Genomic DNA, 16,147 nt, shown 5'->3' on the forward strand with positions numbered 1-16,147 from the left:
GATTCACCAAAGATCAATAACTAGGGCATGTTTTATGCATCTGATGTTAACCAGCTTTACTCGTAAATATATTTCACATGAATCATACCGGGGCTGTTCTGCGCTTTCAGATACGGTCGTTGTTTGATTTCATTTTATATAGCTTAGACAAATAACAAATATGTTTTACTTTTAATACAATGGCTTCGACTGCTGGAATTATAATTATTAACGCTGTTTTATTCGGAACAGTTTACTCAAACAAATGCAGTTCATTTGAAATAAGCAAGGACAATCTTAATAAAGCCTTGATCGGTCATTCCGTGTTAGAAGTTAATGATAAAAACCATCACGATTGTGCGCGAACCTGTATGTCAATGTCCGTCTGTAAATCTATCGACTTTGACAGAAACGAGCACGTGTGTAAATTAAACCATGTTGACCAGTCGTCTGTTGATCCATCGGAGTTTGAAATAAAGCGAGGTTCTATATTCTCTGATATCAGCGAATGGCCTAGCGTAAGTAATTGATAAAATATGTACAACTGCTGGAAACGGAAATGACACACTTTTTTATACTTCTCTTACATTTGAGGTTTATAGTGACATATGATTCTTTCTCTCTCATGTTTGAAACGGTAATGATATTTTATTGTGCAAATAATTTATTTTTCGAGGAATCATCTCAGAAGTTTCTCTTTCACATTATTGTAATTTAACAATACATACATTCTATTTATAGAGAATGGTTGGAAGTTGTGGCTCAAGGCCGTGTAAAGCGAACCAAAGATGTTACCAAAAAGGTGCTTCACATGTGTGCAAAGACTTAAGTACGTCAAAATTTATATTTTACATGTTTAGTTTCTTGAAGAAATGGAATATTTATATAATTTCAAAGAAAATTTTTCAAATTTCTTTTAATTTTTATTCATTTATTTATTTGTTTATTTATTTATCATTTGATAGATGTCATGTCCTTAAATAATGTCCTTGATGACATGCAAAAGTATGCTCTATACTAGATAGAGGATGCTTGTTAAATCCGCCCTGCTGACTTATGTCTATTGATATAATAAATAAGATTAAAAGAAGTGAAAACGAAAAAATAAAATAAATGAACATCATTTAACACTTATCACCACTTTGCCAGCAAGAAACTGTATGTCCACATAGGATTTTCACGTGAATCATTATACATTGTATTTGCAAATATTCAGAAATCGACTTTTGTAAAGTATTACCTATTGTTTAGAAATACCCGTTTTCCTATTATTATTTCCAGCTTGTGCTTTGGATCAGAAAATTGAAAATGGTAAAATACAGATTAGTGCACCTGGCGAAAACAAGTTTCTTGACGTAGCTCAAGTAAAATGTGACTTTGGTTATGTTCCTAGTCAACAAGAGGTGAAATGTGAGGCTTCAGGAAAATGGCAGCCTGCAGCGTGTAAATGTAACGTATTAAGATATCGCTGTGCTTTTCTTGACTTAATATGTCATTCAAATCAGCCAAGAGGGTAGACTTGCATTTTTTATCTTAATGAGTATCTTAATATTTTATTAAAATTAGTCGTTATGGTAAAAAAAATTAAGTTGCCTTACGGACTAGTGTGTCTTTTAAAACATATACATAAATGCTAATGCAAATGAATGGCAAGATTATTATCTAAATATGAACTGAAAGTAAGGGACATACTGGATGGTGTCCGCACATTTTATATATTGATCAATCTATTGTAATTGCTTTTCGGTAGTTGGTACTTGAATAAATATAATATCAAAAAAGGGAGGCACATTGACACTATTATTGCTTAGAATAATACAGTTTTGTGTTCTTTGCCTAGTAACAAGTGATTGTAAAGAAGTCCTTGATAAGTTTCCTTACGCGAAAAGTGGACAATATAAGATAGAACTTTGGACATCTGGGGAAATTGTGACTGTGAATTGTGACATGGAAACCGAAGGCGGTGGATGGACGGTATGTAGACGTTTTAATTCAAGAGTTAATTAGCAAATTTGATCTTTCCTGTTTCAAATACTAACATGATTAATTGTTGAATTACTCTAATTTTACTTCCATTTGAACATTCGTTTAACTCATGATGTGCAGTTCAGCTTGAACAACCAGTCAAATGGTTTTCACAATTAACTCGTGTTATCCTTTTCGTTCGTTCAGTAAGAAAAAGTTAAATGGTGCCAAAATAACGTCATTATCAAATTAATTTTTATTCCAATTCTCAGCAGCAATTGCGCTTGAAAGTAAAATGTTAATAGTTATTTTTTCTTGTTTTCCTTCTCATTCTTAAACACATTTCATGTACTACAGAATGTATTTCTGACGAAATTTCCTTTTACTTATGCTACATTATTCTCATCCGCATTAGTGGTAGTGGAGGCCAAAAGTATATGATTTTCTTTTACTTTAATACCTATATGAATCTGCTTTGTTTGATTTCGAGGAGGGAAAAGTCGATACTAGACAACAATAGGAATGTATGTAGATAGTAGGCGTTTAATATAATCAATTAAGTTTTGTGTTAAAAGAGAATAAAAGGCTTTTTTTGTAGAACAATATCATTGCTGTAAAAATAAAAAGGTATCTGAACCGTCAGGGCGTGACTAGTCATTCATTTATTAATAAGCAATTACTAAGCTTCAGTGATTTTATGGAAATTGGTATATACATTTACAAATATTCAATACGGTATAACATTATCTAATTAACATGACCAATGACCCATCCAAGAGTTCTAAATACAACAATATCTTTAAAATGCATCTATACGTGACTGTTTTTAATACCATTCATGATAAATATTATTAATTTCATTACCATTTTGATAATGAATATAACCGTGTCACTAAAAGTGTCGTAGAAGGTTTCAATCAGTCATTCTTTCTGATTGTTTTTATAAATTGTCTAAACAGACCGGTTTGTCATCAAAAATGTCTAAATAAATAATGAATCATGAACAAATCTTTCATTTCTTTGTTTTTGATATAAAATGAAATTAAAAATTATCATCTAATTGGATATTAACAAAGGAGGAACGCAGACTATTAATTACACTGTTCTATAAATAAATCTATCTAATATATTTACTTACTCTTGAATAGAAAAGTTTCGTTTTCTTTAACTAGATATTAAAGGTTGATCATATGATGTTATATATTAAATAAGATCTTAGCAGAAAATTGACCTACAAAGTGATAAGTAACTTACTGTATCTCTCAAATTGTGTGCATTAATACATTACACATCATAAAAGGCAATACTTCCAGTATCCACTATTGTGTCAGCAGTCCCTTTTTATACTTGTCGATATTTATAACGCCGTGTATTCAACCTAGAGGAGACATGTATACCCGTCTTTTACCAGACAACAAATACTGTGTCCGTGACATAATAGTTGCATTTTACATAAACAAATTAACACTGACTGTCTCGTTCAGGGCACACGCATTTTTAAAATGGGGACCAGACGCCGCTTTTCATGGAATGGAACTTCTGTGTCACATTGAAGGTTCCATGATAACCGCCGTATGAACACATTTGCGGATGTTTCTGTGTTCACAATTTCACCATTTTCGTGTTTAAATGTTTAATTCTGCTAGAGCCGGTGCTACGGGCGTGGTCGGTAACTTGCACTTTCCATTACCGTCAATGAACAGACTCAATGAAACCGAGCCTGCAACATTTTCAATTTTGCTGAGTTGGGCTTTCTTTAGGAATTCTGTTTTACACTCGCCAGTCTTATATTTAAAAAGTTTAAGTTTAATATTAGACTTGATATTTTTCGGATGTTGTGAAATGAATGTTGATAATCTGACTTCTTCTGCGTTGTTGATATTTACAGTGATAGGCGCCCGTCCAATTGTCCTTTGATAACATTCATTGTACGCATTTGAAATATTTGTGAATATAAATCACTCTCCTTTAATGCCAGGTAGCGCATATTTCTCTTAAGTGAAAAATCCACGCGTTCTGCTACTGAACTCTTTGTTTCATTATACGTTGTTGAAAAAGGATGCTGAACTTTTTCATCAACGTTTGTACGGTTTTGACTCTAAACTCTTGTCCTGTAAAACATAAGAATAAATGCTTGATTAAATATTAACAAGTAAATAAAAATGTACGTGAACATTTTTCAAAACATAGAAAAAAATACCAAATTTCAAAGAGAAATAATTATACCTTTATCGGCAATAAGTCTTGTAGGTTTATGGTAAGTGTTCATAAATATGTTTTCAGAAGCTTCTGCCACATTATACACGGGTTTCTGTTTTAGAGATCTAAGCCATATGTTTTTGCAGAAAGTATCAATAACAACAAATATATACTTGTATCCCTCATTATTTTCAGCATATGTCACAATTTCAGTTAGATCAGCTATTCATAAATAGTCTATTTCAAACGTTGATAACGTGGTTTCTTATAAATCGTCTTCTCACAGGTTTATGGGGACTGTAAGCCTCCTAGTCATGAAGAAATATTCTTACTCTGTGTATACCAGTGTCGTATTTTTCATCCTATCCACTACTCTATATCATTTCTGAGGGTAATATAAGCCTCCCTTATGTGAAACGTGAAAGTTATTTTTGTTTCTGATAGTCTTCCGAAGGAGCCATGTTTCTACCGTTCAGATTCCAAAACTAGAATAATTCAAATTGTCTGATTAACGTGATTCTTTCACATCATATCCTCATTCTCATCGCTATCCTCATCTTCAGTCATCAAGTCATTCATTTAAAGCAGATATTTAAAGTTGTTTTTACTTTTTTCAAGACTTTCCACTGCTGATTTCAAACTGACTCCTTTAACACGGAGATTTTCTATTTGTTGTCTTTAGTTGAAACCTGTATGTTTCCAGCAAAGTTTGATACTTTCAAAGAATTTTTTCTCCTCGTATGGCTGAATAAGTTCTGTGGCCTCGTCCTCATTTTCGATATCATCGACGTATTGATCATATAGTTTACAAAATCGATCCTTGTTAAATTCTTGAGAAAAATGCCATCTTTGATTCTGTTCTACAACGTCGTTTATGACATCATCAATCTATTATTTCGTCATCCTTTTAGCAGGCGGATCATTATTTTCTGTACACCATCTTCTTTTGATGTGTCTCTGCAGATCATGCACGGAATCAAAGTGTAATACACAATCGTCACAAGCGTGTCCTTTGTCTGCTATCTTGTAGTCTTGGTCGATGTAAACAGTCTGATTTTCGACAGATAAATGATTCACATGAAACATCCGCTTTTATTTGATGACATAGATTCACGTCTTGGTTAGAGTCGTCCTCAGATTTCTATCTCTCATTTTTCCGACGTAAATGGTTTCAAGTCCACGAGTAAATACCCATTAAGGTTCTTTGTAGCTTTTGTAAAGGCTTTCTGGAATTTATCTGTGTTTCATAGCTTATGTCATCATTGCTTGCCTATCAACAGGGTTATTAACTAGGACTAAATGACAGATATTTTTTATTATTGAGTTGGATCCTTATGGCTAAATAAATTCTGGTTGATCGAAATCACAGATAGAGATACACCCGTGAATAAATTCGTGATCCTTTTATCCTTTCTAGCTTTGCATAACAGGTCATCTAATACAAGTAAGCTGTTGATTCTTGAATCAAAAAATTCTTCGTCTTCTAAATCCGTAGGAATGCATTGACAAGATTTTATCTATGGTAACACGGAAATTTGGATAAATGTAAATAATGGTTGTCATCTTTTGCAAAGCCATATCATTATCTGTATTGGGGAATTAGTTATTGTAGTATGGTGCAGCAACAAGTTCTTAACAAATTTTGTTTTACCACAAGACATTTGCCCAAATACAAGCATAGTGAAAGGATGATATAACACTGTGAATTTTCTATTTTTCTGTCGATATTCCTCTGCTGATTGCAATGTTCCCATATGTGCTCCTGGTGTTCTAAACCCCTTAAGAGGAGGAGGATACGACTGACATACTCTGTCATGTATCTGGTTCTGATCTCATTGTGTCTGGTGTCGTAACATATTGTCCCTCCTCGAGACATCCTGCTGGCATTCCGGACATATATTCATGTTGCTCCTCCAAATATTATTATGACGAAATATGACAAAATTTCTTTTCTTTTTAAAGCTCTGTTTGTCAAACAACCGATCAGAATCTTGTACATGTCAGTAATCAATAATACAGAACCTTATCAGATGGAGGCACAGGACCAGGTCATGAAATAGTATCACATGAGGTATAAATATAATCTTTTTACCTAGCAACATATTGTATGTCCAGAGGTCAATCAGTCATCACGGGACAGCAATGTCCAGGGTGTGATATTTCTGCTAAAACAACGCCAGTGGTTGGTAAAACACTCGAAAGGGTGCAAGTGTAATATATGTCATTATAAAATCACGAGAAAGAATGACTTGACAGGCATATGGAAAAAAACACAGAGCGTAATATAGCATTTATTGTTCCATATATGTATGGGCATTCAGTCGACCTGATAATCTACAGCGCTATATGTTTGAGAAACATCAGATAGGCTTGCTGCAACTGAAACTAACTAAGAGTCTGAAAAAGGTGATGATCTTGGTCCATGTGGTATTGAAGAAATCAAGAATTTGAAGAGGCTCTAGTTGATTACCAGATTCAAAAAGTGTCTGCCGATCATTTTAATGGTATCATCTGCACTTGGGTAGTGGCAGACAAAAATATTTATTTTTATTACCACGAGAACCTTTATGACGTCATTACCAGTATGTCTGCATTTTACGTATAGCTCATAAAGTGTGTGACATATGTATAAACGCAAGTTTGAGTGAAAGTGAATGTGAGGAATGTGGACCTGTCTTTAAAGGTGAAAACACATTGAACAATTTCTGTGAATGGCTCTTCTCTGAAAATATCTATGTTTCAACTGTGTTATGCCATAATTTGCAAGGGAATGATTTTTCCCAAATGTTTCAGTATCTCTACAATCCTGTTATCCGTCCCAAAATCGAACCTAATAATACGAAAAATCATGAACCGTTCCGTCCTTCAAATTCAAAATGATCGACTCTATAAATTTTATGCCCGTGGCTATGTTTGGGTTTTCCGAGATGAACAAACTTGTATAACTGCCAAAAGAACGTTGCTTTGATCTTAAACCAGTTACCTTACATTAGATATTATAATTCAGACAGAATGAAACCCGACACAAGAGTCGCTCTCATGACATGGTACGACAAAAAACAGACTGAATACACAAGATTTTCAGAAAGAAATATTGAAATATTGAAGGCCAGATGTTGACATTTTGAGACGCTGTTTTTTTACAATTCAGAGCCGATGTCAAGACTATCACAAATATTGACCATTTGAAAGAAGTATTACCATTACCTCGGGTTTCCAAAGAGTATTTAGTATACCATTGGCCTTATTCCGGCGCATGGTAAAGTCTGTCAAAGAATTATAATAATGGATAAGATATATATCGCATACATTGGGACTCCGAATACAACATGCACGAAACGGTGGAGAAAGAAATTGGACCATACAGAGGGGATTGATACTATGAAAGGGACGACGAAACGGTAGTTATAGAATTTCACTGTGATTTGTTTTGCATGAGAATCCTTTTAAATTTGCAAACCCTGCCATTAATCCAGTGAACTAATTCACTATGGGGGAATTGTATGAGAAAATGCTTAAAAATATATATATCGAATAAATGTATCTGGAAATCGGACAAGCTATAGTTAATCACATCCCTCCAAGCAAAGGGAGCATTCTTTTGGGTACAGAATCACTTATACCGTACAAAGATGCAACAATAGATAAACACATCAATTACGATGATTTCACTTCACTTTATACATGGGTCAGCAAGACAAGCAAAATACCACTTGATCACCGAAAACTTCCTGGACATACACTCTTACGGTCTGATTTAGTAAAAGGTACGCCAGATTGAACTTCTGTCCGTATTCTAATACCTTAGACCACCGCGCTCTCTATGCCGACATTGATTTTGTCATTTTTGTTATGAACCGGGCGACTTGATACTACAATGTTTACATTTGTAAAACAATTGTTCATAATTTGCACGTTTTATATGTCAAAAATGTATTTAAGGTGAATAAGTGTTATCTATTGACATGTTGAATTTTGATTGCCTAGAATATGTTTTTTAGTATTGTGAGATAAACCACACAAAACCACTGTGTTTTCCAAATGGCTTTATGTTATTTATTTACTTTATTGACTGGTAGAGTTTAGAGTTTTGAAACTGATATCCTGTATTATTATAGATATATGAGTGATCAAGCAAGAATGAACCCGTTAGAATGTCTCAATTTTTACACGCATTATGACGTAGGTTTCTATTGAAAGTGTGCAGCTCTCCGTATCGATTTTGCCCTTCTCCCAATCAAACATGGCGTAGTTATGAAGATGAATTATGTACAAAAAATACCTATACGCATGACCACTACTACTCGCATTCAAATATAAATCGGTTGCTGGGAAAATTATATTATATATTTTCACTTCAAATTATCAAAATATGTTAAAACGTATGTATTACTCATCTATTATCATTCTATATCTTTTGTTTATTATTCTTCATTATTTTATTGCTGAAATACTTATTTAATCGTTTGAGTCTAATGCCATTGGGTAGGTATGATTAGAAGTACAAAAGTTCCATTCCAAATAGAATATGATCATAGTAAAATGTACTTAAGTACTTCTTTCACGTCGAAGTGACCTGTAACCATTAGTGATAAAAAACTAACGTTAAAACAGACACAAACTGAAAACAGTTTATGATTATATACATTTTTATAAGCGCTCATCCTGATTTCTTCTAGATATTTCACAGGCGAATGGACGGGTCAGTGGACTTTTACCGCAACTTTACAGAGTATGAGAATGGCTTTGGGAACGTTGATGGAGAGTTGTGGTTAGGTATGTAAGAAAATCTTTCATTCCTTGTAGCATTGGCATTATAAAACAATTGCATTACAGTATTAATATATCATTTCGTGTAACGTTCTACGATAATCAGGGAAAAAACGGTGTCATTGTTGTAAGTATAGTTTTTGATTAGTCATATAATGTAAACTAATTACACTTTGGATTTGTTGCAATCGTAACATGAAGATATATTTCTTTACAATGGAAAAACTATTTGCTAACAGTAAACTTAAAGTTTAAAGTGACATTATGCCCATCCATTGTTAGATATAGAGTAAACAGTTGAAAGTCAAAATAAGTTACCTTTTTTTATAATATTTCAATTTTTTAAGACACTTCATATGGATAAATATCTTTCTAGGCCATGTGAAATGTGTGAAATTATCCGTCGGAATGTATCTGTAACTTTCAATTTATAAAAAGTGAGTATTTTTGTATATTCAGGTAGATTTAATTTTTACCCTTAACATTTTTCAAATACCATGTACTTGTCAATCACCATTATAACGACCAATCCATTTAAATATATAGTCAATTAAAATAAATTTTAATGAAAAAAATGAGCATAATGTCACTTAGATTATCGACTGATACGTGTTATGAACGTTACACAGTTAGCATAGTTCTTGATGACCGTAATGTAATGCTTACTTGAGCCTCGTCACGACAAAACCAACATAATGCATTTGCGACCAGCATGGATCCAGACCAGCCTGCGCATCCGCGCAGTCTGATCAGGATCCATGCTGTTCGCTAACAAACCCTATTACAAGTAGAGAAACTGATAGCGAACAGCATGGATCCTGATCAGACTGTGCGGATGCCCAGGCTGCTCTGGAGCCATACTGGTCGTAAACTCACTATGTTTGTTCTGTCATGGCGCGGCTTAGATATAAGTTGATGAAGTGTATTGAAAAAAATATTATACAATAAGTTGTTGAAGTTTAACACATAAGACAACCGAGCGGATTTAAATATCAATAAAAAAAAAGAAAACAAATTTATCGTATTTCCAACGGTTTGTTTCTTGTAATATGAGTGTTGTAGACCGAATTGTACTGAAGATTTCGATTGATTTTTTTAAAGATCCTGTAAATTGTAGTTAAGGCTGTACATAACAACACTTAAGTGAAATTTTATATAAATATATATATAACAAGAGCCATGTCAACATGGCCATCCCCCGCCGAATGTGTTTGCTCATTCAATAGCAAAGGGCAATAACTCAAAAATTATAAAAGGTAGAGTTATCATTCTTGTGCACTGCACTGAATTAGATCTATGCACCTATGAAGTTTCATAATGATATCTCAAAGGCCTTTTTGAGATAAACTCTGGACAAAATAGTATGAAAAAGAACAAAGGGCAATAACTCAAAAATTGTACAGGGAAGAGTTATCATTCTTGTGCACAGCATTCCTCCTCAATAAAATCTATCCACCTAGACATCTCAAACACTTTTGGGTTATGCTCCACTCTGGTAAAAATTAAGTATGAAAAATAACAAAGGGCAATAACTCAAATATTATGAAAGGTAGAGTTATCATTCTTGTGCACTGCAAACCTCCTGAGTGAGATCTATGCACCTATGAAGTTTCATTTTGATATCTCAAAGGCTTTTAGAGTTATGCTCTGGACAAAAAATTAATTTTGAAAAATAACAAAGGGCAATAACTCAAAAATTGTATAGGGAAGAGTTATCATTCTTGCGCACAACATTCCTCTTCAAAAAGATCTATCCATCTATGACATTTCATGTTGATATCTTAAACACTTTTGAGTTATGCTTCACTCAGGTGAAAAATTAAGTAAGAAAAATAACAAAGGGCAATAACTCAAAAATTATGAAAGGTAGAATTATCTTTCTTGTGCACTGCACACCTCCTGAGTGAGATCTATGCACCTATGAAGTTTCATGTTGATATCTCATAGGCTTTCGGAGTTATGCTCTGGACAAAAATCAATTTTGAAAAATAACAAAAGGCAATAGCTCAAAAATTATGCAGGGTAGAATTATCATTCTTGTGCACTGCACTCCTCCTCAATGAGGTCTATCCACCTATGAAGTTTCAAATTGATAACTCAAATACTTTTAGAGATATGCTCCGGACAAAAATGTCGGACGGAAGGACTGAAGGTCGGTCGGACGGACGGACGGAGACTATTTCTATATACCCCGCCGCCTTTTCGGCGGGGGATAATAATTATTCTTCTAAAGCATTCAAGAATAAATTAAATATAAACTGCAAATCTTTATACGCATTATAAGTAATCTCTAGAATATATGCATTCATTTCTTGTTGAAAATTTAGCTTGGACTTTATCGAAAAAAAAAAAACAATCAAATTACCTCCCTTTATTTACATGAAATGTAAATTCCGTAATATCTTTACAAATAATGTTTTTTGGAACTAACAATACTGATAATTCTTCATTTGAGCATAATATTAACCATATAACCATAAAAAATTGAGTTACATGATCTTTAAATATCTATATTTACAATTGATATTAACTACAATTTCCTTTTGTCGTTATCGGCTTTTAAAGAGATTAACGGTATTAGGATTGTCATTGTGTATCCGTCGTGAATAAAAGATTAGACAAAATCGTAACTTTGCGTCTACTTTTTGTTTCAATAAATATCATGTTAATTCGATTTTCGCTCACCCTAAGCTTGAAAATTTTGGTAAATAGTTATACAAACAAAACTATTCTAGTTATTCGGCTATATTGTGTTGTCTGTAGCTGAAGGAAACGTTTATATTGTTTATCATTGAAATTTAATACTAAAATTGTGTCCGGTTTATTTGTTTGATATACCATTGTTTTGACTTTCTCATGTTGAAAAAAAATAACCATATTATTATCGAGGACTTGATATAAATGCCCTTGTTTGTTACTGTCATTAAACCCTGCAGTAAACCAGAGACATAAATAATCTATGTCTCTGAGTAAACATACTTTTTGTATTTGTACAATATTTTGAGTCTATGTGCGATTTTTTTAATTAACGTGTATATACCAATACATGATGATTACAATGAAACACATTATCAGTCGTCTGCATTTTTAACCGGAAGTAATGTAACATCAGCAAATCTTGAAATGTTGTCTGTTTTTATTGGTTAAATTTGTACAAATACATTGATTTAAACGCAGAAATAAAACGCACCAATGCGGCAATGGTTACACCGCAGAAATAAGATACGCAGAAATTTTAAATCCCTTATTTTATTAAAAAATCGCAGAATACGAAGCCCGCAGAAATAAGTATTTATACGGTATTTTCACAGGTTTAAAGTTTATACAAGAACTAGCTGAACAAGGTTCTACAGAGATTCGTCTTGACATAACAAGAAGTGATGGAAAGCCAGGTCATGAAACATGTCCAGGCTTTAAGTTAACAGAAGGAACACGTTATACACTAGACATTGAGCCATGCACAAGTACTGGAATGAGATGTGAGATTTTTATGCTGATATTACAGCTTTTTTAAATATTATCTTTTGTTCATTCACTTTTTGTCTTCCTAGCTAAATGACACCACAACAGCTCAATATCCAATAAAATGCTAGCAGTTGACGGCAGTTACAGTATGCTGCAGATACAAATTCGAGTATTTATGGAAAATACTACTTGATTCACGATGTTAGATAGATTTTACAGTTTTAAATGCACAATATGCCTCAGAAATGCTTTTATTTTAATTTCTCAAAAACTTTTTATTTTTTATTTTTAATTTTCTGTGTCGAAAACATTGGTCACTGATTGACTATCTGAACCATTTTTTTCATCTGTTGGTTTTGGTGCATATATAGTGGTTTATTATTATACCCCCAACCACAAAATGTGCGTGGGGGCTATAATGGATTCGCTTTGTCGCGTCGGTTGGTCGGTCCGTCTGTCTGTCTCCATTATCGTGTCCGCTCTATAAATCCTATACCAATAGAAGGATTTTCTCAAACTTGGCTCAATTGTTCACTTCATCAAGGTTATTTGCAGAACCCATGTTACCATTTTGCCGGCATAAGGTCAAGGTCACACTTGAAGGTAAAAATAAAAAATGACCTTTTTAAGTCATCAAATTTACATACAATCAAATAGAAGACAATATGTCGTGTCCGCTCTATAAATCCTATACTAATGAAAGAATTTTCTTCAAACTTTATTCAAATGTTCACCTCAACAAGGTTATGTGCAGAGCCCATGTTACCCTTTTGCCGGCTTAAGGTCAAGGTTACTCTTGAAGGTCAAAAATTGACTTAGAACATGTTCTTAAATTTTAACATATACTTTATTATTTCTGAAAGTAGCACAGGTATGTGCTTGACACTTTAAAGATAAATGATGTGTCACAAGTAAGACATGCAGGTCAAGTTTCATAACTCTGTATTGCATTTTGACAAAGTAATGCCCCTTTTTAAGTCTTCAAATTTACATACAATCAATACTAGACAATATGTCGTGTCCGCTCTATACATTCTATACTTAAGGATTTTCTTCAAACTAGACTCAAATGTTCACCCCAACTGGGCAATGTGCAGAACCCGTCTAACACTTGCGCCAGCTTAAGGTCAAGGCCACACTTGAAGGTCAAAAATTGACTTGAAAGTGTTCTGAAATTTTAACATGTACTTGAATATTCCAAAAACTAGAATAGATAATCATTTGAAACTTCCAATATATATGGAGTGTCGCAAGTAAGATATGCAGGTCAAGTTTCATAACTAAAAAAGTGGTGGGATAACTTAATATTGTATTTTGACAAAGTTAAGTCCATTTTTATGTCTTTAAAATTATTTACTATAATATTTCTGACAGAAATGAATTGCTTTTGTTTGTTTTAGTACATTGGGAAATTGAAAGGTTATTTGTAACTGTTTATAATTGTTTCGAACATGATTTGACAATATATATTTATACTTTTACCTGTACATTTTGTCTTTTTTTACCAGAGATAATTTCTTTTTATGTATATGTATTTGTGCCACTAAAGTTATTCCCTTAACCACTTTTTAAAGTCGTCTTCTGTCAAGGACATTGGTGGGGTATGAATGGCATTCATCGATAGTTCTAGTTTTGTACTGAAGTCATATTACTAACATGTTTACAGTTCACTATTTTCTGCAGGTTACAATCATATTATCTGCTCTGAAACCATTATTTGAACGTTATAAAAATCACATTGAACTTTTCTAATTTATTCATGTTTAAGGCATACCTTGCCTGAACCAAAGAAAAAAGCAAATTTATGTGTCATATAACAAAATCAAAAGAACAGTATAATGGAAAAATTGGTAATTTTGTCTTATTCAAAGCAGAACCAATTCAAGGCTTTTTCAATGTTGCTAAATTTTGCCTGATATAAAGTATTAAATTTTGCTTTCGTCTTTGAGTGTTCGTTTGTACATTATATAACATCATATTTGTTTACGATACCGTATCAATGCACAAATTTTGCGAAGAAAGCAGTACATTTGCACAATATAAAATCTTACTGTAACATTCTACATCAACTGGCTGACAAATTACATTGGTCTCTAAGGGAGCGAAGTTTCCCACTGGCACTTAGTTTGTAAAGATACCCCAATGAATTAACTGGCAAATACTTGTGATTTTACTGTCAATTTTGGACCTGCATGCTTTGTCATAATATATATTCGTATTATTATAATTGTATACCTTTTGTGATGAATGGGATAAGGGGATTCGTGTGATTGTGGGAATACTAACTTATAGTTTTGAAATTTTGTGCCCGTTAACATGCAAACTAACTTGACGTAATGTGTCCATGGCAACGTCAGAACTAATTAATATTGTCTTTTCATTCAGATGCCGGCACTTTTTTCTATGCTAATCAAATGCCGTTTACTACTTACGACCGTGATCTCGACCTGGATTCAGATTTTAACTGCGCTGTGAAGAAACATGGAGCCTGGTGGTATAACGCCTGTTCTTATGTCAATCTAAATGGATTATATGTGACGCCAGGCACGGAATGTGAATTTCCCGGTGCCGTAAATGGTATTTGTGGACACAAACATTATGGATTTGATCTTTTAAATGCATTGAGAACGTCATCAATGATGATAAGAAGAAAATAAGATAAGTAATCAAAAGAAGAGCTCATAAATTCAGAGAAAAACATGACCGTACACAAAAGAACATTTTCTTCTTTTTTTTTTTTTTCATTGATGCCAGCACTTTTAAGTGTTGAGAATTAAGTACCGCTCAAGCCGGTGCTAGAGGGCGTGAGGGATGTTGCACGTATTCGTTATCGCTCATGTACAGACTCATTCAAACCGAGTCTGCAATTCTCTTGTAATTTTGTTGTGATTAATGCTTCCGAGGGAACACTTTTCCAGATTTTTATAATTATCAGTTTTATCTTTGTATTTGCAAAGGTTCGAAAATGATATTTTCCCTTCACAATGCTTACTGGTCCCGAAAATCAAAAAGGTCTGAAATACTACTATAACATTGTATTAAAAGCAAGAAATTATGTTACATTTTTGGCCATATTTCAATTACAAGATAAAGTATAAAACCAACATACATGTATCGTGTTGCATATTTTCCCATATCTTCATTGTATTGAGTTCAACATTTCATACATAGACAAATATTTATATCGTTTATATAAAAAATGTAAAACAAATTAATATTGTATGTTTCTATGGGAAATGTTTTGACAAACCTATATTTTCAGAGTGAGTGATTTTTGTTAGAAATTGTAAAATTATTGTATATTGTATGGTTCTATGGGAAATGTCTTGACAAATATATACTTTCTTAATGAGTGATTTTTGTTTGAAAATTTTAAAACTTTTGTATATTGTATGGTTCTATGGGAAATGTCTTGACAAAATTTATATATACTTTCATAGTGAGTGATTTTTGTTTGAAAATTGTAAAATTATTGTATATTGTATGGTTTTATGGGAAATGTTTTAACAAATATATACTTTCAGAGTGAGTGACTTTTGTTTGAAAATTTTAAAATTATTGTATATTGTATTTTTCTATGGGAAATGTTTTGACAAACATAAACTTTCAGAGTGAGTGATTTTTTTTGAAAATTTTAAAATTATTGTATATTGTACGGTTCTATGGGAAATGTTTTGACAAATATATACTTTCTGAGTGAGTGATGTTTGTTTGAAAATTGTAAAATTATTGTATATTGTATGTTTCTATGGGAAATGTTTTGACAAAT

The 16,147-nt window shown here is 32.9% G+C and overlaps 1 protein-coding gene across 1 annotated transcript; it reads left to right on the top strand.

Annotated features, from left to right (window-relative positions):
- Positions 1-94: 94 nt before the first annotated feature.
- LOC132756924 (fibroleukin-like) lies at positions 95-15,070 on the top strand. Its single transcript, XM_060748070.1, has 7 exons — positions 95-497; positions 721-808; positions 1,261-1,428; positions 1,820-1,953; positions 8,823-8,919; positions 12,225-12,392; positions 14,764-15,070. Exons 1-7 carry the CDS (start codon positions 180-182, stop codon positions 15,033-15,035), a joined length of 1,245 nt encoding a protein of 414 aa, XP_060604053.1. The 5' UTR covers positions 95-179; the 3' UTR covers positions 15,036-15,070.
- The last annotated feature ends 1,077 nt before the right edge of the window (positions 15,071-16,147 follow it).

The sequence above is a fragment of the Ruditapes philippinarum genome, unplaced genomic scaffold (genome assembly GCF_026571515.1).
Source record: "Ruditapes philippinarum isolate M1 unplaced genomic scaffold, ASM2657151v2 ctg1299_1_1_1_1, whole genome shotgun sequence".
Taxonomy (NCBI): domain Eukaryota; kingdom Metazoa; phylum Mollusca; class Bivalvia; order Venerida; family Veneridae; genus Ruditapes; species Ruditapes philippinarum.